The sequence below is a fragment of the Dipodomys merriami genome, unplaced genomic scaffold (genome assembly GCF_024711535.1).
Source record: "Dipodomys merriami isolate MVZ:Mamm:240054 unplaced genomic scaffold, mDipMer1.0.p SCAF_29, whole genome shotgun sequence".
Lineage (NCBI taxonomy): Eukaryota > Metazoa > Chordata > Mammalia > Rodentia > Heteromyidae > Dipodomys > Dipodomys merriami.
In genome coordinates, this window is record NW_027204381.1 from 19908282 (window position 1) to 19930199 (window position 21918).

The window sequence follows — 21918 nt, forward strand, 5'->3', positions numbered from 1 at the left end:
ACCTGCCTTTCGGCTCCACCCAGGATTGGCACTCTGGTAAATTCCCTGTGGCTGAGCCCTCCTTACCGCTCCCCTGGCAGGGAGGGGACCAGCCTTCTGTTGAGGCTGGTTATTGCTCCTTGCCCTGACGAATGGGGTGGCCAGGCCTCTGCGGTCTGATCTTGGAAGGTTCTAGGTTTCCCCAGCTGATGGCTCCTTTCTCCTTTTCAGCATGAAGATGCACCGAGCACGAAGCTCCAAGGAGAGGTGCTGGCCCTGGAGGAAGAGCGGGCACAGGTGTTGGGGCGTGTGGAGCAGCTCAAGGTGCGAGTGAAGGAGCTGGAACAGCAGCTGCAGGAGGCAGCTAGAGAGGTGAGCTCTCGACGGGTGAGCTGGCCAGCAGAGCCCTGGGCCCAAACAGGGCCTGAGCCCACTGCCTTGACTGGGACCTCCATGTCTACCCCAGGCAGAAATGGAGCGGGCTCTGCTGCAAGGAGAGAGGGAGGCCGAGCGGACGTTGCTACAGAAGGAGCAGAAGGCAGTGGAACAGTTGCAGGAGAAGCTGGTGGCTTTGGAGACGGGCATCCAGAAGGAGAGGGACAAGGTAACCCATACCTGGGTCCGGCCTGGTGCTGGGCACCAGTGGCCCAGGAAAGAAGGAGAAATTGCCTTCCCTGGGGCCCTATACCTACTCATCATCCACCCTGTACATCAGCTGATCTCTGTGGCCCTCCGGGGACAGGGGGACTTGTCCTCGGTGGAAGGTACCAGCTTTGAGGGTGCTGCTAGGGCTGGTGTTTGGGGACTCCTCTATCTGGGTTCTGTGTGCTGCCTCTGGGTGCCTGCCATTCTGGGCCCTTGGTGGCCTTTCCAGGATAGCAGTGAGCCCAGCTTGCGGGTCCTGCTATGAAGACCCAGGTGCATGCGTCTGGTGCTTAGGACGTGGTATTTGGGAGATGGCCCACCGGCCTCTGCTTCCCGTGTCTTGGAGATCTGCTGCTTCCCACCCCACGTGGTCCCAGCAACTGCCCCTGCCCCTTTCAGATTCGTGCCAGCCTGCAGGGGCCACTCCGTCCCACAGGGGCCGTGCCAGCCACGCCCAAGATGCCCAACACCGTGCCAAAAGCTCTGAAGTGGAGAGGGGTCATCTATTTCTGGAGTTGACAGTATTTTTCTGAGAATTCCACTTTCCTTCTGGATTTCTGTTTTGTTTTTTTTGAGAGCATCTATCACTTGCCCTCAATTTCTGAGGAACTTCAAATATTTTTGAGTTTTTTCTTTTTTTGAGCTGTTGCTCTGGCCCCCCAAAACCACACTCCCAAATTCTGTGCCGAATTAACTCCATGCTTGCCAACCAGGCCTGCACTAACGCCCTCTCTAATCACCGTCCTGGGCTCTTCGCATGCCCCTAACTGCCAGGCCACCCGGGCAGGGCTGAGCCACGCCTGCTTTTGCACTAACTCCATGGGTGCCCTTGTGCCCCTGGTCTCTTCCCCACTAATTTGCCTGCTCCTCTTCTTGGTGTGGCACCCCCATGGTTTCGATCAGAAAGGAACTGGCAGGAGGACGCAGCTCAATTGTGCTCCATGGTGCACTGGCAAGAAGGGCATAATGGTGGGGAGATGCTTGGCCTAAGAGCCGCTCTGCCTGAACAGCTGCTCCCACTGGAAAGGCTGTCCCCCCCCGTCCCCCCAGCTGAGGGCTAAGGAGCCCCAGCTGTAGACATGGCCTTGGAGGGTTTGGACAGTGCCTCCACCCACTCACTGGCTAGCCCCCTTAGCGTCCCTGAACTGAGACAATGCCGAGAGGGGAGGGGAGACTGAGTGTCCCCTTTCCGCCTCCTGGAGACTATAGAACATAGAGTATTTTAAAGGCAGCATCCAAGGATCGGGGAGACCCTGGACCCCAGGAACTGACCTGATGATGAGGGCCTTCCTCTGGGATGGACAGGAAGGGGTGCATACCGGAAGGCCCTGCCTACGCTCACTTCCCATTGACCTAGGGGTGAGCAGAGGCCTGGGCTCTGCTGTCCCTCTGGGCTTTTGTTCAAGGAGGCGGTGGTGGTCAAGCTGGGTCCATGGGGATGGGGATGGTGGTGACTGGCAGGGAAGGCTCACTCTGCTTCCCCTCCCCACCCCCCAGCCCATGGGCCTATTCTGGCTCTGGCACCAGTAATCACAGTTTCTCCTCTGCCTGTCCTTGGGAGGGGTGACTCACCAACTCCTCCCTGCGTCCCCCTACCGCCCTCAGGGGTGTCATCTCACTCCAGACAACCATCCACCTCTGTAGACCCACTCCTGGGGCTCCTGTTACCATGGCAACGGCCGAACTAATTGCAACCCTCATCCCTGCTGAAGTTCAGCCTGCAGTGCGAGCACCCCACCCTCTCCCTGGGCGGGAGGGGGAGGGGGGCCAAGGTGGGGTTGGGCTAGGGTCCTGGGGTCTGCTGCACCGCTGTGTCTCTAACACCCTCAGCTCCCCCCATTCATACCCAGCCCTCCCTTCCCCCAATTTAACCATCCCTTTTTCCCAGGGTTAAATTTTGGTCTCTGGACAGTAGGGGAGCTTGAGGCTCTAGATTGCTTGGAGAGGAAGGGCAGGCTGTGGTGGAACCTAACATTCCTGGTTCTAGACACCGAGAGACCAACATTTGCACCCTGTGCCAGCGCCCCTGGCCTTTGTTGCAAGTCCCAGCGCTTGAGTCCCACCTGACACCTCGCCCTCCTTGCCTTTCCCTTCCTGCTCCCTCCTCCTCTTCCTCCTCCTCCTCCTCCTCCTCCTCCTCCTCCTCCTTCTTCCCCCTGCACCTCCATCTCCAGGCTTTCCTCTCCCTGAGCCCCCATCCCTCTCTCCCCCACCCCTCCCCTCCCCTGCACCCTTCTAAGCCCGTGTGCTTGGAGGTTCTGGCCAGGCTGGAGAGCTGAGCAGCTCATGTCCTCTCCCTGTGCCCTGCCTCCCTCCCGCCCGCCCTTCCTCTCCTCTTCCCTGCCCTCCCCTCCCCTGCCTTCCCCTCTTCTTCCCGCCCCTCCCCTGTGCCCAGTGGTGCCAGGCCGGAGTGTGTTCTGTCTTCCCGTGCACCTGCCCTCCTCGCCCCGCCTCCCCGCCGCCCTGCGCTCCCTGCCCTCCCCGCGCTCCCCTCCCCGCCCTCCCGCGCCCCCTGCCGGCCCGGAGTTGAGGAGTGTGTGTTCTCTCTCCCTGTGCCCCGCCTCCCCCCCCCTCCCCCGACCAGGAGAGGGCGGAGCTGGCCGCGGGACGCCGGCGCCTGGAGGCCCGCCAGGCGCTCTACGCCGAGCTCCAGACGCAGCTCGATAACTGCCCCGAGTCAGTGCGGGAACAGTTACTGGAGCAGCTGAGAAGGGTCAGTGCCCCCCCTCCCCGCCCCGCCACCGCAGACCGAGGAGGAGCGCGGTGGGCCGGGACGGCCCCGCAGGGCCCGCCGGACACAGGGTCGGTTGCAGAGGCCGAGTGTGGGGGGCGGCGCCCCGGTGCCGCGCGGGGCGCGGGGCGCAGGGGCGGGCGGGCGGGCGGGCGGGCCCCCGCGTCCCCGGGGTCGGGGCCCCCACCGCAGCCCAGCGCCCCCCAACCCTCGCTCCCTGGTGTCGCTGTCGTTGAAGGAGGCGGAGGCCCTGGAGACGGAGACCAAGCTCTTCGAGGACCTGGAGTTCCAGCAGCTGGAGCGGCAGAGCCGCGCCGAGGAGGAGCGCGAGCTGGCCGGCCAGGGGCTGCTGCGGAGCGAGGCCGAGCTGCTGCGCAGCATCGCCCAGCGCAAGGTGCGGGCGCCGCCGGGCCCCGCCTCGCCCCGGGCCCCGCCTCGCCCCGGGCCCCGCCTCGCCCCGGGCCCCGCCTCGCCCCGGGCCCCGCCTCGCCCCGGCCCTCTGAGCTTTGTAGAACCGTCCGGAAGATCCGAGATCTGGATGTTTGTTTGAGGGAGCCGGCGCTCCGGGAACCCCACCCGGGGGTCCGCCTGGCCCAGCTAATGCGGTGGGCGTCTGCTGTGCGCAGATCTGACTTGGGTTGGACGGACCCAAGGCCAGGAGTGGCCCACAGGGGAGGCAGAGAAGGGGACAGGGAAGACGGTTCAGGTGCCTCAGTGAGTGTGGCTGTGTGCGTGTGCACCTGCGAATGCATCACGCATCAGGACAGACATGTGACAGGGCCTGTTCGGTGGCACACACCTGTAATCCTAGCGTCTGGGGAGGCTAAAATAGGGAGGACTGAAGTTTGAGACCAGTTGGGGCAAAAAAAACATTTGAGACTTCCATCTCCGTCATGGTGACACACACACACTGGCATCCCAGCCACCAGGAAGCATAAACACGAGCATATCGTAGGCCAGCCCAGGCAAATAGGTGAGGCCCTGTTTAAAAGTACCTGAAAGCAAAACAGGCTGGGGGTAAGGCTCAAATGGTAGACTACCTGCCCGGCAAGTGCAGGGCCCTGAATTTAAACCTCAGTGCCTCCACGTGAAATGGGGAAACTTGCCGGTTGCCAGGGTTTGGCGGGAGGTCAGGGGCTACTATATTATATCCTGAGTTCAGATCCTGAATTCCCCCTTGAGTGGATCTGCCTTTGTAAATACATAGATAAATTCAAACACTGTCCCACCGTGCCACGGAGGGATGAAAACGAGCATTTGCCAGGCACAGGGTTGGGTGCCAGGCGCCCTGCTAGGAGGCTGCCTGGGGCCGTCTCATGCTGTCCTTAGCGTGTTCTCTTATGCCCCCCTATTTTTTGTTGTTTCGTTTTTTTGGTTGGTCGTGGGACTTGAACTCTGGGCCTGGGCGCTGTCCCTCGCTCGGCTCTTCAGCTCAAGGCAAGAGCTCTCCACTTGAGCCACAGCGCCACTTCCGGTTTTCTGGTGGTTTATTGGAGATAAGTGTCTCATGGACTTTCCTGCCTGGGCTAGCTTTGAACCGCAATCCTCAGATCTCAGCCTCCTGAGTAGCCAGGATACAGGCGTGAGCCACCAGTACCTGGCTCTTACGCCCATTTTAAGGACATGGAAACGAGGGCTCTGGAAAGCTACCTACTCCCCTCCCATCATGTGAGCTGGTGGAATACAGGTGTGCCAGTCCAAACCCCAGGCTCGTTCCACAGGGCCTGGGGTCAGCACTTCTCCAGTCACTTCTTCTGGAGCCTTAGGTCAGTTGATCCCATCCTTTTGAGGTCCATTTGGACAGAAGCTCCAGGGAGCTTGGAAGGGTCAGCAGTAGTGATGGACTATACTTTCCTCCTCACCCCTACCCTAGGCCTTGGAGGGCAAGCTTAGCCCCCCAAGAACTGGCCCTACTCTATATGTATATTGATCCCCACATTCACTCGTGGAAGCTTGCCCAGCACCTCGCCCGTCTCTGGTGCCCTCCTCCCCCAGACTCTGTCTGCCCTGAGGCGCTGTGCTCCTCTGTCCACTCTGACCCAGAGGGATGGAAAGGACTGCTCTTAGAAGGGCAGATCTGGTTGAGCCCTACCAGTTACTAACAAAGGCCTTAGCTCCTAACCACGACACTGTTCTCTCTGTAAAATGGGCACCTGCCTCAAGGTTAAGTGAAGTGGTAAGTGCAAAATGCAAAACCTTTACCAGTGTTCTTCTAGGTGTATGTGTGTGTATGAGTGTGTGTGCACGTGCTCACATACCAGCGCCCGCCCACCAGTCCTGAGGTTCAAACTCAGCCTAGGCACTGTCCCTGAGCTCAAGAAACTGAAATCTGAGAATTGAGATTTGAAACCACCTTGGGCAGGAAAGCCTATGAGACTCTTATCTTTAGTTGACCAGTAAAAAGCTAGACGTAGAATTGTGGCACAGTTGGTAGTGCACTAACCTTGAGTAAAAAAATCTAAAGGACAGCACCCAGGCTCCCACTATAGGCAGACATGCATGTACACAAACACACACATACATACACACACATGCACACACACAGTTGACTCAAGAGCTAGTACATTGGTGCTCACTCAGGATCTAAGGAGACAGAGGCAGGAGGATTGTTGAGTCCAGGACTTCATGGCCATCTTGCCTCAAAACCAAACACAGAGAATTTACTCAAATAATGTGTTTCAGAAAGATCATAAAATTCCAATAAGGAAACCAGCCCAAAGGCCATTTTAGCAAGATATTTTGTGGATCAGAAAACTGTGAAAGAGAAGGCAGGAGGCTGTGGGAAGCCAGCCAGGAGCAGAAGGTCAGGATCTGGGTGGTGGCGAGCAGAACTGTTTGGTGTTGTTAGGCTTTGGGACTCATTGGCCCAAAGTGGGGTAAGGGAAGGGGGAATTTGAGTCGTGGCTAGCATGCTTAGTGGCGCAGGGAGTCACGGGTTGAAGGACCAAGAGCCCAAGTGTTCCTGGGGAAAGTTGAGGCCAAGTGGAAGAGGTTGGTTCCCTTGATGTATCCCAGGCTCTCTAGGCAGGAAAGTCAGCCATACTTCACCTTAGGCTTAGCCCTGCCTCCCTAAGCAACCTCTAACCCCCCTCCCCCATCTTTCCTTAGGAGCACCTGGCTGTCCTGGACAGTCAGGCTGGGCAGATCCGGACTCAGGCGGTGCAGGAGTCAGAACGCCTGGCTCGAGACAAGAATGCCACCCTGCAGCTACTGCAGAAGGTACACCCCTCTCCTTGGCCAGTGGAAAATGGTGGGAGAAGGGAGGGGACCTGGAACCCCTTTACAATTCCTTTACTCTCAGTCCCAATTCTAATTCCATCATTCTGGGCTCCCAGGAGAAGGAGAAATTAACGGTGCTGGAAAGGAAATACTACTCGCTCACGGGAGGCAGGCCTTTCCCGAAGACCACCTCAACCCTCAAAGAGGTAACATGGTTGAGTGAACCCCGGCTTTGGGTCCATGAGGGTTGGATATGGGGCTACCTGCTGAAGTGGAGAAGTTTAGTTTTTGTTTTTCCCGGTCATGGGGCTTGAACTCTGGGCCTGGGTGCTGTGCCTCAGCTCTTCAGCTCAAGGTGAGCTAGCTCTCTGCCACTTGAGCCACAGCACCACTTCCGGCTTTCTAGTGGTTAATTGGAGATAAGAGTCTTTGAACTGAGATCCTCAGATCTCAGCCTCCCGAGTAGCTAGGATTACAGGTGGCAGCCACGGATGCCCACCTGTGAGGTGGAGGAGGTGGAGGAGGGCCCTGAGGCCTGACCGTCCGTGGTTGCCAGCTGCTGCTTTTCAGCTGCCCTTTGGGCTCTTAGGTGCCCACTGAACTCTCCATTTGGGATGGCTGAGTATAGATGAGGGGCTCAGAGGCCCCAACTGGGGTGGGCCGAGAGCTCAGAGATTTGGGAGAGCTGGCAGGGTTGAGTGAGCCGGTCTCGAGCACGGAGCTCTAAGGGTCTTCATCCTGGGGCTTCCGGGGCTGCAGTCCGCAGTCAGGCCCTCAGCTTGCAAATGAGCAGTGGGTCCTTTGAGCCGCTCTTTCCCAGGTCTAAACAATTGGTGTGTGAGGTCCAGCTGGGCTTCCTGACTTCTCTGCTCCCTCCCTGTCTCGTTGAAGGAAGTTTAGGCTTTAGGGAGGGTGGCTGGACTGAACAGTGTGAGGGAGAAGCCGCTCACCACGTACCCTCTCTGTAGGCTCAGCTGCTTACCTCCGAGTCCTCGGAGATGGGGCTGGGGACCAAGGCTCTGAGCCCATCCTCAGGCTCTTCTCAGGCCGGGGGCTCCCCTGTCCACTTAACCTCTCCTACTTCTACTTCACTCTGCCCCAAAGCACAAGAGGTAATCATGGCTGACTGGGTGCTCTGCTTTGCCTACTGCTTGGCTGCCTCCCTGACCAGCTCTGCCTTCAGCACCTCCCCAGGGCCCAGCTAAAGGGCCAGTGGGAGCAGAGCTTGGGAGTTGGTGTGAATATGCCATCCTGCCTAGCTAGCCCATGCAAATCGGGAATGCTGATTTGAATATGATTTGCATGTGTTCTGCATGCCACTCACCAGTTCCTACAACACACTGGACTCCATGGCTCATTTTCCTTTTAAGTGGCCTGTGTGCTTGGGTCCTAAGTTTGGGGCATAGCACGCTGGCTGCCTGCCCTGGCCTGGTACCCAGATAATCTCAGAGTGTCAGGATATGCGACAGGAACAATGCTCCAGGTCCTTCCAACGCGTAGACTGATGGACTGGCATCTTTCTACTGGACAGTGGACCTGTTTTTCAGCCAGGGATTGTCTCTGCTCTCTGGAAAGGCTTCTTTCAGAGCTTCTCCAGCTTGGGCCCTAGTGATGTTTCCAGCCCACGCCTAGTGCCAGCTCCTGCTTGGAGACTAGAGGGGGACCCTGGGGAATTCTGTGGCAGGTGTGTGAGACTGCATGTGTGTGTCCCCTGGGGATGTTTCAGGATGCTGGAGACGAGCGTTTGCAGGAGCTGAGACCTGCTCCTCAGAGGACTCCTGGAAGCTTTCCCTGGGCCACCCCAGGCCTGGGTGTGCTCGGGATAATGGCTAAATGCCAAGAGGGGCCCAAAGGGGAGATCAAGAGGCACCTGCGGCCCTCAGATCTGCCCACCCTCGGGCCCTGTGGGTGCCCTGGCCCCGACAGCCACCTTTGGTCCTTGTGGACAGCTGAGAGCTTCAGCTCGGCTCTGGCTCTCATCTTGACATGGAGCGCCGACCCTGTGCCTGGCATGCAGTGTGGAATGTGGGGTACTTAGCTGAACCCTATTAACCTCTTCTCTGCCCCTGCCGCGGGCACTCTAGGAGTATGTGAGTCTGGCAGAGGCTCTCCAGCTGTGCGCCTGCTTGGACCCCTCTGCTTCTACCACCTTCCCCAGCGTGCTCCCCCAGACCCTGCCTGAGAGCGAGGTACCAGCCACCGAGTGTGCCCACCTGTGCCCAGGGGCCTCCACCGTGCCTCAGTCTGGGAGGAGGTGGGGGGACGGCAGGGTCTGTCTCCAGCAGCAGGGGACGAGGGCAGCTGGCTCAAGGGCTCCACAATGGATTCCTTTCTTCCCTGGAGCCTTGGGAGCTGTCCTCAGCTCCTGCTGGCCTGGGGTGGGGCAGGCCTGGCCTTCTGTTCTAGGAAGGACTGTGGCTGTCAGCACCAGGGCCACTCTCGCTCTGTGCCTCCCCCCACCCCCGCCCCCTGTGGGTAGAGTGAGCCCTTGGGTTCCAGTCCCATTTACTTCTTGTATTCCCTCCTACATCTGGCCTCCCCCCCAAGTACGTGACGCTTGATCAGCTAAAGGTGACGTGGGGTTCCTCGCCCATGCCCCCGCCCCCCACGCCAGGTCTGTGTCCCCGGGACCTGGTTCCCACCACCTGCCTTCCTCCTGTGCTGTCCTCCTCCTCCTCCTCCTTGGCTTCCGTCACGCCTTCACCCAAGGTGGGTGCCTTCCCCGCCCCCCGGCTGGTGTGCTCTGTCTGGGTGTGTGTGGCCCCTGCTCGCTGGCCTCGCGGCTCTAGGCCAGTGCCAGGGGAGTATCTGGCACCTGCAGGTTCTGGCTGGCCGGCCGGCAGGCAGAGCATGTGTCTGCCACTCTGGGAATTGTACTCCCACACTTTCTCTTTGCCTTTAGCCCATTGAGGACAGCTGTCATCTCACTGTTTTTCTTCTCCTTCTCTTTATGCGCTCCTTCCTTCCTCCTTCCCACCCACCCTCACTCCCTTCCTTCCTTCACCCCATCTCCCTTCCTTCCTCCTTTCCCTTCCCTCTCCCTCCCGTCTTCTGTTCTCTCATCCTATCCTTCCTTCTTCCTCTTCCTCCCCTTCCTGTCCTGGCCCTCCCTCTCTATCCTTGCCCTCCTCCTGCCCCTCCAGATGGAGAAGCTGCTGCTCCCCGCTGTAGACTTAGAGCAGTGGTACCAGGAGCTGATGGCCGGGCTGAGGACTGGCCCTGCTGCTGCCTCCCCTCGCTCCTCCCCCCCACCTCTGCCCGCCAAAGCTACCCGTCAGCTTCAGGTAACCCTCACCGCTGGTCCTCCCCAGGTCACACTCTTGCCTGCTCTGAGTGTCGCCTGCAGATCCTTCAACCACACAGCGTGCCTTGGCTAGTGGGCTCAGCCAGCAGAGCAAGTCAGGCCTTCTGGGCCTGGGGAGGGCGGGTCTCCCCCCAGGCAGCCATCCTGCCATCCTGGCATATGGGGCCGCTGGAGGTCCAGCCTCCTGAGCCTAATGGAAAGGAGTTCTCCCCAGAGCTCCTCACCGAGTCCGGGGCCTGGACACTCTCTGGGGTCCATTGCCGCTGGAACCAGTGTGCCCTTGGGGAGCTGCCGATGTTTCCTTCTCCTGATCTTCCCAGGGGAGGCACTTGGAGGCAGCAAAGAGGAGGACAAGGAGTCTCGAGACCTTCCTGCCTCCTGAGGTTTGCCCCATATGGAGGGACAAGGGCTTGGATGTCCTCTCCCTCTCCCCTCTAGACCTTAAGATTCCACCGCTCAAAATTCATTCTTGAATGAAGTGCTGGACCTCAGCTAAACCCCTGTGTTCCTTCTGGAGGAATCTGAGTCTTGTAACACACGTGACACCCGCACTGGATGTCCAGCTGGCTGGGGGCTCTGGCCGGCTTTGATTCATCTCATCATCATCATAGCCCTTGGAGGCAGATGGTGTTGGCTCTCATTTCTCAGATCAGACTCTGGGGCGCAGGGAAGGTGTGTGATCTCAGCAGACCCCACACAGCCCGGGGTCCAAAAGCCATGGTCGTCATGCCTCAGTGCTGGGCAGGGCTTGTCCCTTATTCACTCTAGTCCTGCTCCTTCCTTAGCAGACAAGGCAGCCTGGGCTTGGGCACGTGGCCCAAGGTCACACAGCTGGCTGGTGACAGAGCCAGAGGCAGAAGGATCCACTCCTCCACCTGTCCGCACGGCTCTGCCACAGACACAAACCGCTGTGAGGTCAGCTCTCAGGTCTGTCGCAGAGCCTGGGTTCGGCCACAGATTGGCTCAGGGAAGAAAGGCCTGCAAACAGGCCTGGCAGCTGCTACTGGATTCTGCCCACTGGGCCGGTCCAGGAGGCCCAACCCCATGGCCAGCTGGAGCCAGAAAGTCCTCAGAGGCCTGGTGCTGGGGTGTCGCCTCCCACCGCAGCTGGCCCGAGTGACACGGCAGTGTCAGCCAGCGAAGGAGCTGGGGCTCACTGGGCACCATCTCTTCTCTCTAGGTTTATCGTTCCAAGATGGATGGTGAGCTCACCAGCCCCTTGCCCAGGACCCGGAGTGGCCCCCTGCCTTCCTCCTCTGGCTCCTCCTCCTCTTCCTCCCAGCTCAGTGTGGCTACTCTAGGCCGCAGCCCCTCCCCGAAGGTCTGAGGAAGCAGATGGTGGTGGGGATGGGGACGGCCATGCAGGGCCCTGGGGAGAGTGTGAGTGTGCCAGGCCCCCATGCCCACGCTCTCCTTCCTCTGCAGAGTGCTCTGCTCGCACAGAACGGCACGGGCAGCCTCCCTCGCAACCTGGCAGCCACACTGCAGGACATCGAGACCAAGCGGCAGCTGGCCTTGCAGCAGAAGGGTGAGTGGCCGCCATGCCAGCTCCGCCCCGCCCCCACGTCCTCGTCCACCCCCCCCCCACCATGGTTTTGTCCTTTGAGTTCTGTGCAAGAGCAGGAGGAATTTAGTTCCGACAAAAAAAGAAGCGCTTTCCTGGACATTGTTTTAATAAAGACTCCAGGCTGGGATGAAGGGTCGGGGAGGCTGGGCATCATGGAGAACGGCGGCCCTTGGGGCGTGCTTGTTAGCCCAGCAGGGCTACACGTCGCCCTGTCTGCACAGGCGGCCCCCTGGTGACCTCCAGCATCCGTTCTCTGAGACACTGGCTCCGGGGACCCAGTGTGCATTTGGGTTGTTTTGATAGCCCGTGTCTGTGCCTCTCTCTCCTCTGATCCCCTCTGTGTCTCTCTCCTGCACCCTCTGCCTGGGGTCCCCCACGCCAGTCGAGTTGCTTCCTGCCGAGCCCCTCCCATCCGACGACCCAGCAGGTAGAGGTCATGAGGGCGTGGCTTTGGCCAGGCCGCCCCTGCCGTGTCAGCATGTGCCCCTCCCCCCCCCCCCCCCCCCCCCCGCCCGTAGACAGGCTCCCAGGCTTCGCCGGGTTGGGGTGCTTGGCTCTGTACCCCCTTGTCTCTGAGGTCTTCTCTTCTGATCTTGCTCTCGCTTCTGCACTGTGGGGGACCCCCCCCCGTGGCTCCTGCCAGCTCCCCTGGCTCCTCCCGCAGCAGGCAGGGTGCTGCATGCGCCCTGCTCACGTGTGCACGCCTTGGTTGTGGTCTGGGGCCACTGGCCATCGTGCTTCCTGGGCACCAGCTGGGCTGGGCTGTTCCCTGTGCGGGCTCAGGACGTGCAAAGAGGACCAGAGCCTGACCGTGGTGGAGTCCCCGGCCCGGAGCTGTGGGGGCTTCCGGGTTGCTGGTGCTGGAGGGCTGCCCCGTGTTCACCCTTGCTCTGGCCATGCTGCTCCTGTGTCCCCTCTCCGGATTGGTGGAGAACACACGGTGACGCCTGCCCGTCCCTCCCCCAGGGCAGCAGGTGATCGAGGAGCAGCGCCGCCGGCTGGCTGAGCTGAAGCAGAAGGCAGCGGCCGAGGCGCAGTGCCAGTGGGAAGCCCTGCACGGGCCGGCGCCCTTCCCCGCAGGCCCCTCGGCCTTCCCCCCCATCATGCACCACTCCATCCTGCACCACCTGCCTGCCGGGCGGGAGCGTGGCGAGGAGGGTGAGCATGCCTACGACACGCTGAGCCTGGAGAGCTCAGACAGCATGGAGACCAGCATCTCCACGGGGGGCAACTCGGCCTGCTCCCCCGACATGTCCAGGTGCCTCCCACGCCCCGCCCGCCGCCCCTGCCACAGCTCCCCTCCCACGCCTTGACGCCTCTTCTCTCCCCCTTTCCTTCCCAGCACCAGTGGTCTGGATTTGGGCAAGATCGAAGAGATGGAGAAGATGCTGAGAGAGGCCCACGCGGAGAAGAGCCGTCTCATGGAGTCCAGGGTGAGGCTGGCTCAGCCTGGAGGCAGGAGCGGTGGGGCAGAGAGCGGCCCTCTGCCTGCCAAGCCCTTCCACCCCCATGAACTGCACAGCGCGCCCTCAGGGTAAAGCGCTGTACACGTTTGTGTGTCTCAACTGGGGCATGGGAGACCCAGCAGGTTGAGGCCTCCCAGCGTGGCAGGACGGAAGGCTGCCGGACAATGACCTCGTTCCAGTCCTAGGTGTCTTGTATTGGAGCCTCTGCCCCTAGGCTTATTTCTGAGGACCCTTTAAGAGCCATGGGGCTTTGGATTCGTAACCCATTCCTTTGGGGGATGATTAGGAAAGGCAGGACACAGGACCTGGGGGTTGCAGTGTAGAATGGAGGAGGAGGCAGGCAGCCAAGCCTAGACAAAAGTTTTGCCTGAGGAGTCTTGAAGGAAGCCAGTCATGTCCCTTTCAAGCTGGGACTTGGCAGAGAGGGGCCGTGGGCACAAACAGGCCGAGGGAACCTGTGCCTGGGGCACACGGGACACATTGCAGGTGATCTATCTCTTTTGAGGCACTCTGCATCTTTTTGTGCTTGTTAATTGATCATGGGGCTTGAATTCAGGCCCTCGGCGCTGTCCCTGAGCTTTTTGGCTCAAGGCTAGCACTCTACCACTTTGAGCCACAGCTCCACTACCCACTTTTTGGTGGTTCATTGGAGAGAAGAGTCTCACAGACATCCTGCCCTGGCTGGCTTCAAACCACGATCCTCAGATCTCAGCCTCCTGAGTAGCTAGGATGACAGGCGTGAGCCAGCGATACCAGGCCCAGAAGGAGGTGTTCTGAGTCCCATTTTTCAGATGAGGCATATGAGGCGTAGAGAGCTGAAATGAGGTGTTGAGTCACAGCCCATAGTGGTAGCAAAGCAAGGCTCTAAGCCAGGGCAATCACTGGTGAAGGCGTTTGTTCTCAGCCCACAGAGCTGGTGGAGAGGGTGGGCCTCTTCCGTCAGGCCAGCCTCTGAAGTGCATGCCTCCTGCGGGGCTGCTCAGGCCTGAAGGGAGCGGGGAGGGGGGAACCCCAGGCTGACTGTGGGCACTGATCGCTGGCTTTGTGCCAGGAACGGGAGATGGAGCAGCGGCGGCAGGCCCTGGAGGAGGAGCGGCGGAGGCGCGAGCAGGTAGAGCGGAGGCTGCAGAGCGAGAGTGCCCGGAGGCAGCAGCTGGTGGAGAAGGAGGTCAAGATGCGGGAGAAGCAGTTTTCCCAGGTTAGCGGGTGCAGGGTGTGCTGGTGGCCGGCTGGATGGTGAAGGTTTAGGGGAGTAGGGACATCTCGGGCCCTCTCCTGGGCTGTTGAGCCTGTTTTCTAGTTGCTGTTGGCAGCCTGACACCTGTGGCTCACACCTGTAATCCTAGCTTCACAGGAGGCCAAGATCTGAGGATCACTCTTGGAAGCCAGCCAGAGTGGGAAAGTCCATGAGACTCTTACTTCCAATTAACTACTAAGAAGTTTGAAGTGGAGCTGTGACTTAAGTAATAATGTGATAACCTTGAGTGAAATGCTAAGGGACAGTGCTCAGGTTCTGGATTCAAGGTCCAGTACTGGCGTGCACACATGTGTGCGTGTGCACACTCACACATATCGCTGTTTGCTTTGCACAAGCCAACCTACACCTGGGACTCATTGGCCCCCAGAAGCAGAGAGCCACTCAGGCTTGTTCCAGCTGAGGAGTGTGTGTGTGTGTGTGCATGTGTGCGTCCTGTGTGCACACGTGTGTTCGGTTGGAGGGGATTCAGGACTGAAGATGAGAGGTGAGGACAAGGGAATGAGGGGACGAGAGATTGTTGACCTTGCCCTTTGCCCCCAGGCTCGGCCCCTGACCCGTTACCTGCCAATCCGGAAGGAGGACTTTGACCTGAAGACGCACATCGAGTCCTCAGGCCACGGAGTGGACACGTGCCTGCACGTGGTGCTCAGCAGCAAGGTACCAGGCCTGCACGGCACAGGCCGCCGGGAACCGGGCGCAGCGTCAGGCCCTCACGGGCCGTGGAACAGTGGCCTCCATTCCTGCCCCAGCCTGGCCGGGTGGGGTGGTTAGATTGGTGTCTGCCTGAGGGGATGCGGGGACAGCCCCATGAGTACAGGGACAGACAATGGAGGAACGCCTGCAACCGCCCGTTCGGTCCTTCCTCATCGCCCCTTCCCACCAGGTCTGCCGTGGCTACTTGGTCAAGATGGGCGGCAAGATTAAGTCGTGGAAGAAGCGCTGGTTTGTGTTTGACCGGCTCAAGCGCACCCTCTCCTACTACGTGGGTGAGTGTCACCGGGCAGCCCTGCGCGCAGAGCAGGGGCCCCGGGCTCCACATCCCCCACAGCGAATCCAGAAGTCTCCATGGAGGGGTCCAGAGGCTCTGGCTGGCAAAAGCGTAGAATGTACTTAGTTCATCTCCACGTGCTCACTCTGTAGTATTACTAAGCATCTAGAAGGTTCCGGGCAGAGTTCTAGGCTGTGGGACAAGCAAGATGGCCACAGCTCACTCTCCTGGAGCTCATTCCCAGGGCGGCAGATACTGATCAAAGAGTCGAATCACAGTAAGCCCTGAATTAGGGGCTCAGGCCTGTAATCCTAGTGACTCAAGAGGCTCAGATCTGAAGCTTTGAAGCCAGCCCAGGCAGAAAAGTCTATGAGACGATTATGTCCAGTTAATCACCAAAAGGCCAGAAGTGAGGCTGTGGCTCAAGTAGTAGAGCACCAGCCTTGAGTGAAAAAGCTAAAAGACAGCTCCCAGGCCCGGAGTCCAAGCCCCAGTACTGGCTAGCTCACAAATAATAACAGTAATAAAGTAGCAGCAAGTTTTCTGATGGACGACAGCTGCCGTGAGCACTGGGTGAGGCCCGGGGCCGCCGCTCAGCTCCCTCTGGACTCCTCAGCACCAAGCAGGGCCAGGAGCCTCGGGCCAGCCCAGGGCAGGCAGCTCCCACCTGTCCCCTTGCCCTGGTTCTGTGTAGTTTGCCCTCCCAAACCCTGTCTGCATTTCCCTTGGTGGAGTATGAGGTGCAGAGCCTTCCCTGGCCCAGAACGAGGGGCTGGTTGAGGAACCACGGCCCTGCGCACCACAGCATCCTCCCTTCCCCTCCCGAGACCTGGCTGGGGAGGGGCAGGGCCACAGGTGTTCTCCTCACCTGGGCTGGGGCGGCCAGGGGCTTTCGGGAGAGGGAGAAGCAGGTGCAGGGAGGATGTTGAGGCTGATAGACTGCTCATTTCGGAGAAAGGTCAAGGTGAGAGGCAGAGTGATAGTTGAGTGGGTGGTGATAACACACAATCACAAGAGCGCACGTTTATGCTATCTACCCGCACATGTGAGCCAAGTGCCACGCGCAGCGGCCTCCAGGCTTGCACTCCTATGAGCAAAGCTAATTAGAACTAAATAGGGAGCACGTGTTAAAGATCAGGACGCTTGCCCAGTCTCCTAAGCTCTAAGAGACAGAGCGGAAGTGGAGAGAGATCCAGTTCCGGGCGCAACTTCCTGTGTAAGGAAGGAGCAGGAGAGGCTGGCACAGGCAGGAAGCCAGCACTGACCCTGTGCCAGGTGCTGGGCTGGTGCTTGCCAATTGCAGCCATCCTTCACATCTATGAAACAAAAGGAGACCACGTTCTGGCAGGTGGTGGACACAGAAGGAAGCAGACATTTGACAGCCAGAGGTATAACCAGAGATAATGGGTGTCACAGCAAGCCCAGGGGTGGTGTGGTCCAAAGGCTGTTAAATCCAGAATTAGAGCGATGGAGAGGAAGCGGGCGGGGCCAGACCCTAGCTGCCCAAGGCGGGGTGGGTGGGGAGGGGTGGGTCACTCTTCCCAGTGAAGGAAGGAGTGGGAGCCAGCAGGAGCCAGCGGGGTGGCCAGGCCTAGAGCCAGGGTCCTTGCCCTGAGGGAGAAGCATTGGAGATGGGACAAGGACCAGGACCCCGATGTGCCTTGCCCATGGGGCCGGCAGCCAGGTGCAGGTGGGCTCTGTGAAGGCTTTGGAGAGTCTACCTTGCCCAGGCCAGCTCCCACCCTCCGAGCAGTTCTCCGGGGTCTGTCTGTCCTGGGACGTCATCCGGGCTCATTGTGGTGAAGTGACAGGTGCTAGATGCTTGGAATGTGTTCTTGCATTGTGCGCTTGTTAGCAAGCTGCAGGCCTGGATTTCCTAAGCACCCCCTGGCTCATGGGAAGCTGCGTTCACCCCCTCTCCCCACTCTCGGAGAGGGTTTGGTTTGGTGACACCTGGGTGGGACTGGGGCCTTGCTCGTGCTAGGCAGGTGATCTGCTGCGGAGCTGCACCTCTGGGTCTCGGTGCCAAGGACTTCCCCACCCCCACATTGTTCTAGTGCCGTGATGTGCGGCTGGTGTTGGCACAGGTGAAGTTATGAATGGATCGAGGAGGGCTTGGATTCAGCATGGTGAATTCTAGACAGGGGAGTCACCACGGTGTGTTGAAGTGATGATTTCTGCCATGGGTCTTGAAGGTTGCTTAGGAGTTTGCCAAGGGAACGAGCAGAAGGAAACCATTCCAGTGCATGAAGAGCGGGCTGGCTGAGGGTGGTGAGGAGCTCAGCCGGCTCCCTGGACTGGCGTCCGTGCTGGGAGCCTGGGAGACAAGGCGGGGGCATGGGGCCACCAGTCTCGACAGGGCCTGTGCCTGGCCAAGAAGGCAGCTGCTTCCCCAAAGAGGAGCCGGCAGGGAAGGTGGGGGCCAAAGTTGCAGGCTCAGGTTTGCTTCTGGAAGCTTCTCCCTCTGCATGGTGGAAGAGGAGTTGGAGGTCCCAGGGTGGGCCCTGGGAAGGCTGGAGCCAGGACCAGCAATGCAGGCCATCCGGGACTTGGCCTGAAATAACCCCAGGGCGGGAGGGGGGTCAGGAGGAGCTTACCACCAGCTGTCGCCTCTGACCTTAGTGACCGGCATGGCCTCTCCCATGGGGCTCAGGCTCCTGGTCACGGCTGTCGGCCGTGTGGACCACAGACGAAGGGCGCAGGCTCAGCTTTCCATACCACGCGGTCCCCTGGCTCTGCAGGCTTCCCTCCTTCCTCCTGCCAACCGATCTCAGTTATGCTGTGTGTGCGGGCGCTAATGCTGTTCACACAGGGTGGAGCCTTATGTGTGCACCGCAGGCTCCGTGGTACCTTTTTCTTCTCAATATGATGTCAGCATGTCCATATGGTTCAATATCAATGTACGAAAAAGTTTGAGAAATATCCTCACCAAAGATTCTTTTTTGGTCGGCCGTGAGGCTTGAACTCTGGGCCTGGGCACTGTCCCTCAGCTCTTCAGCTCAAGGCTAGCACTCTACCACTTGAGCCACAGCGCCACTTCTGGTTTTCTGGTGGTTAATTGGAGATAAGAGTCTCACGGACTTTCCTGCCCGGGCTGGCTTTGAACTGCAAACCTCAGATCTCAGCCTCCTGAGTAGCTAGGATGACAGGTGTGAGCCACTGCTGCGTGGTGACACACACATTCTTATCTCTCTCTCTTTTAAAATATCAAAGGTAGCAGGTAATACTGTGATTCCCTTTCTGCCTCCTCAGGTGGCTTAGTGATCTTTCTCTATCAAATAGAGCTTTAGGTATTTACAACTAGGTGCGTTTTTTTTTTTTTTTTCTGGCCCTGGGACTTGAACTAAGGGCCTGGGCTCTGTCCCTGGGCCTTTTTGTGCTCAGTGGTAGCACTGTACCACTTGAGCCACAATACCACTTTCGGCTTTTTCTGAGTAGTTTATTAGAAATAAAGAGTCTCATGGACTTTCCTGCCCGGTTTGGCTTCAAATCATAGTCCTCAGATCTCAGCTACTTCTGAGTAGCTAGGAATATAGGCATGAGCCACCCGTGCCTGGCAACTTGGTGTATTTTATAGATGTATTTTTCAATCTATACCTAGTGATAGATTTCTCCATGTATTTCTGATATTTCTGTATTACTGTGTTTATCAGTTGAGTGATAGTCCATCATAGGTCTCAGGGTGTGGCTCAGGTGGTAGAGTGCAAGCCCCAGTACTTCCCAAAGCAAAAAAACTGCCAAGACCCATTGACATCAATATTCCATCCTAATCACCACCATGATTTATTAGACCATCTCTACTTGATGGATACTTGAGTTTTATTTATCTATTTATGTGAGACAGGGTCTCACTAATTAGCCCAGACTAGTCTTGAACTCTGTTCTCCTGCCTCAGCCTTCTAGGGATGACATTTGTGCACTACTGTGCCTGGCACCTTTCTAGTTTGTTGTGGTGGTCCCGGGGCTTGAACTCAGGGCCTGGGTGCTGTTGCTGAGCTTTATGCTCAAGACTGGTGCTCTACCACTTGAACCACAACTCCATTTCCCCTTTTTCGTGGTTAATTAGAGATGAGTCTCATGGACTTTCCTGAGTGTCATGGACTTTCCTGCTCTGGCTGGCTTTGAACCACGATTCTCAGACTAGAGCATCCTGAGTGGCTACGATTGTTGGCACATGCCACCGGTGCCCCGGCTTTCCCTTTCTAATTTTAACGGTTGTGGTCAAATGGCTCCCGAGAGTTTTGTTACTCCCACCTGCCCTCGGTTGGACTGCGTGTTTCCCCACGGCCGGCCGTGCCAAAACGGTGCCGTGTATTCTCGCTGCAGTAAGGTGTCATTTGCATTCTGCAATGACTGCGGGCTGGGGCTGAACAAGGTCCCTGCTGGCCTGTGCTGGGAGTGCAGGGCAGCCACGCCCACCACCCACCTCCCAGAGCCGGAGGCTTAGCACGTGTGCACCTTGGCTCCGCCCTCCTGATCCCGGCCCTCATCATTTGCAGACAAGCATGAGACGAAGCTGAAGGGGGTCATCTACTTCCAGGCCATCGAGGAAGTGTACTATGACCACCTGCGCAGTGCAGCCAAGGTCAGAAGCGGGAGCGGCAGAAGGGGGCGGCGGGCACAGCCTGGCTTTGCAGGCCTGGCCTCTGCGGTGTGGGAGCAGGGGCCCTAGCCTGCCCTCTGCAGAGGTCCCACCGCGTCCTTCTCTTGCCGACATTCTCTTCCTTTCTCCCTCTCCCCTCCCAGAAGAGGTTTTGTCGCTTCACTATGGTGACCGAGGTACCCCTCCCCACGTGGCTCTAACCACAACTGCGCCATTAACACCTCCTTTGTCCACCTGCGCTGACCCTGGGCCCCTCCTCTACCCTTCTAACTGGCCCCGGGCGGGTGGAGGCCTGCGTCTCGTCTCGTGCAGGTGTGGCCCGCTGGAGCAGGGAGAGCTGGCGGGGTGCAGGGCACTTCCAAGTCCCACCCGGGAACTGAGGGGAGATGCGGCTCGGTACAAGCCAGCCTGCCTCCTGCCAGCACCCCGAGGCCCCCTAGCCCTGACCGCTGCTCCCCTGGGGACGTGGCCCAGCATCTTGCCTTCCGCTTTCCTGCCTCTTCTCTGCCAAGAGGAGACCCATCCTCTCCGGCCTTTGGGGACTGATTTTATTGTTGTCACTTTTGAACCTGGTCATGCCAAGAACCAGTGTCCCCAGCGGGGCCCGCCCCCCTGCCAGGAGTACTGAGATGGGATTGGTGGGTGAGGAAGCTCCGCCCACCTGGGGGGCAGGAGGGATGAGGGGGAAGAAGGGGAGACCCGGCTCCAGGGCCTCCTGGGGGCTGGGAGGAGAAAGGCAGACAGGAGGCCGGGGAGGAAGGGGTTGCGCGGCCAGTGGGTGAGCCGTGCCTTAGACTGGCCTCTTCCCTCGGCAGAGCCCAAACCCAGCCCTCACCTTCTGCGTGAAGACCCATGACCGGCTCTACTACATGGTGGCCCCCTCTGCCGAGGCCATGCGCATCTGGATGGACGTCATCGTCACAGGGGCGGAGGGCTACACCCAGTTCATGAACTGACCCGCCGTGGGCCTTCTGGCCCCCCCCATGGCGGCTCCAGGACCCAGGCCCAGCCGCCTGCTGCTCTGCTCCCCTAGAGACACCGAGCCCCACCGAGGGGGTGCAGCCAGCGTCTGCAGTTCAGTGCTGTAAGGTTCTGGGCTCCCGTCACTGAAGAGCCAGCCAGAGAGGAAAGGCTGGGAAGGGGCTTTACGGCCTCTCAGGAGCCCAGAAGTTGGAGGTTGCTCCTGGGCCTGCAGGTCAGGGTCACTGACAGCCGCCGCCGCAGCGCCTGCTCTCCCCAACTCGTTTTCTTTGACAAATTATGGTACCAGAATCTGCCAAAGATCCCTTCCCTCTTCAGCTCCTTTTTGGGGCTCTGGGAGCCACGCAGAGCCACGTTTGGTGGGGGGCAGCCGCCCAGGCAGACGCTGCTCAGCCCTGCTCCGCCGCGCCTCTCCTCCATTTACACTTTCCACTACTTTGTTCAAGGGCCAGACACCTCCCGTGTCACCTCACCCTTGAGGTCCCAGCCCCGCCCCCTGTCGCAGACCCAGCCCCATGGTCTCCGTGGAGACCGCCTCGTTGCCATGGATACATACTAACCGCCTCGCCAGCTCCGAGGCGCAACCCGCTGCCTCGCCCGCGGTGGGTAGTGAGGGTACGAGCCATCATCTCTCCAGCCCAGCCCTCTGGGCATCTCCTGGGGGAGGGGACCCGACGCCTCCCTGCGGCTCCCGCCTCCCAGCCCAACCCTCTCCCTTCCACTCGTGCCTTTGCTTAGCGCCAGGAGGGATGGCACCAATGCGGACGGGAGAGGAAGCTAAGCGCCGCCCTCTCCTCCCAGGGTGGATGCCTGACCCGGAAGGGGGTGCTCAGCCCACTGAGCAGAGGGGATGCGGAGGGGGAGGGCCCAGGGCTGTGGCCAGCCTCCTGAGGGTGATGGGAAGGAGAGAGGAGGACCAGGCTCCAGTGGCCTGGCCTCAACCCTTCAGGCCTTAACACTAAGCCCAACTCCCCGCCCTCCCCCCAGCACCGGCCCTCGGTTGCCTGGACCGAAGCTGGGAGGTTTGCAGTATTTGTAAGCATTTCAGCAGAACAATAAAGCATTTGGACTATGGAGGTGCGTGACAGGCCAGCGGGGGGCGGGCAGTGAGACCCACACCCCGGACGCTGACCTCCATGTCACTGCCCCGTCCCTGTGCCTCAGAATAGAAGACAGC

General features: G+C 59.3%; 1 protein-coding gene across 14 annotated transcripts in view; it reads left to right on the forward strand.

The window, feature by feature from the left end:
- LOC138838990 (pleckstrin homology-like domain family B member 1) overlaps positions 1-21815 on the forward strand; it is a 44145-nt gene extending 22330 nt beyond the window's left edge. For 6 of the 14 annotated variants that reach the window (XM_070038601.1, XM_070038600.1, XM_070038599.1 and 3 more), the window contains 21 exons: positions 211-351; positions 446-583; positions 3209-3337; positions 3594-3749; positions 6464-6574; positions 6691-6780; positions 7543-7686; positions 8659-8763; positions 9122-9283; positions 9718-9858; positions 11059-11199; positions 11304-11406; positions 11828-11872; positions 12412-12703; positions 12788-12878; positions 13963-14109; positions 14710-14826; positions 15053-15155; positions 19657-19742; positions 19904-19936; positions 20576-21815. In XM_070038601.1, coding sequence (XP_069894702.1) covers positions 211-351; positions 446-583; positions 3209-3337; positions 3594-3749; positions 6464-6574; positions 6691-6780; positions 7543-7686; positions 8659-8763; positions 9122-9283; positions 9718-9858; positions 11059-11199; positions 11304-11406; positions 11828-11872; positions 12412-12703; positions 12788-12878; positions 13963-14109; positions 14710-14826; positions 15053-15155; positions 19657-19742; positions 19904-19936; positions 20576-20716 — 2616 coding nt within the window. In that variant the 3' untranslated portion in view covers positions 20717-21815. The remainder of the gene's footprint in view (positions 1-210; positions 352-445; positions 584-3208; positions 3338-3593; positions 3750-6463; positions 6575-6690; positions 6781-7542; positions 7687-8658; positions 8764-9121; positions 9284-9717; positions 9859-11058; positions 11200-11303; positions 11407-11827; positions 11873-12411; positions 12704-12787; positions 12879-13962; positions 14110-14709; positions 14827-15052; positions 15156-19656; positions 19743-19903; positions 19937-20575) is intronic. The other 8 variants (XM_070038605.1, XM_070038606.1, XM_070038607.1 and 5 more) reach the window with 8 other exon arrangements.
- Positions 21816-21918: the final 103 nt, after the last annotated feature.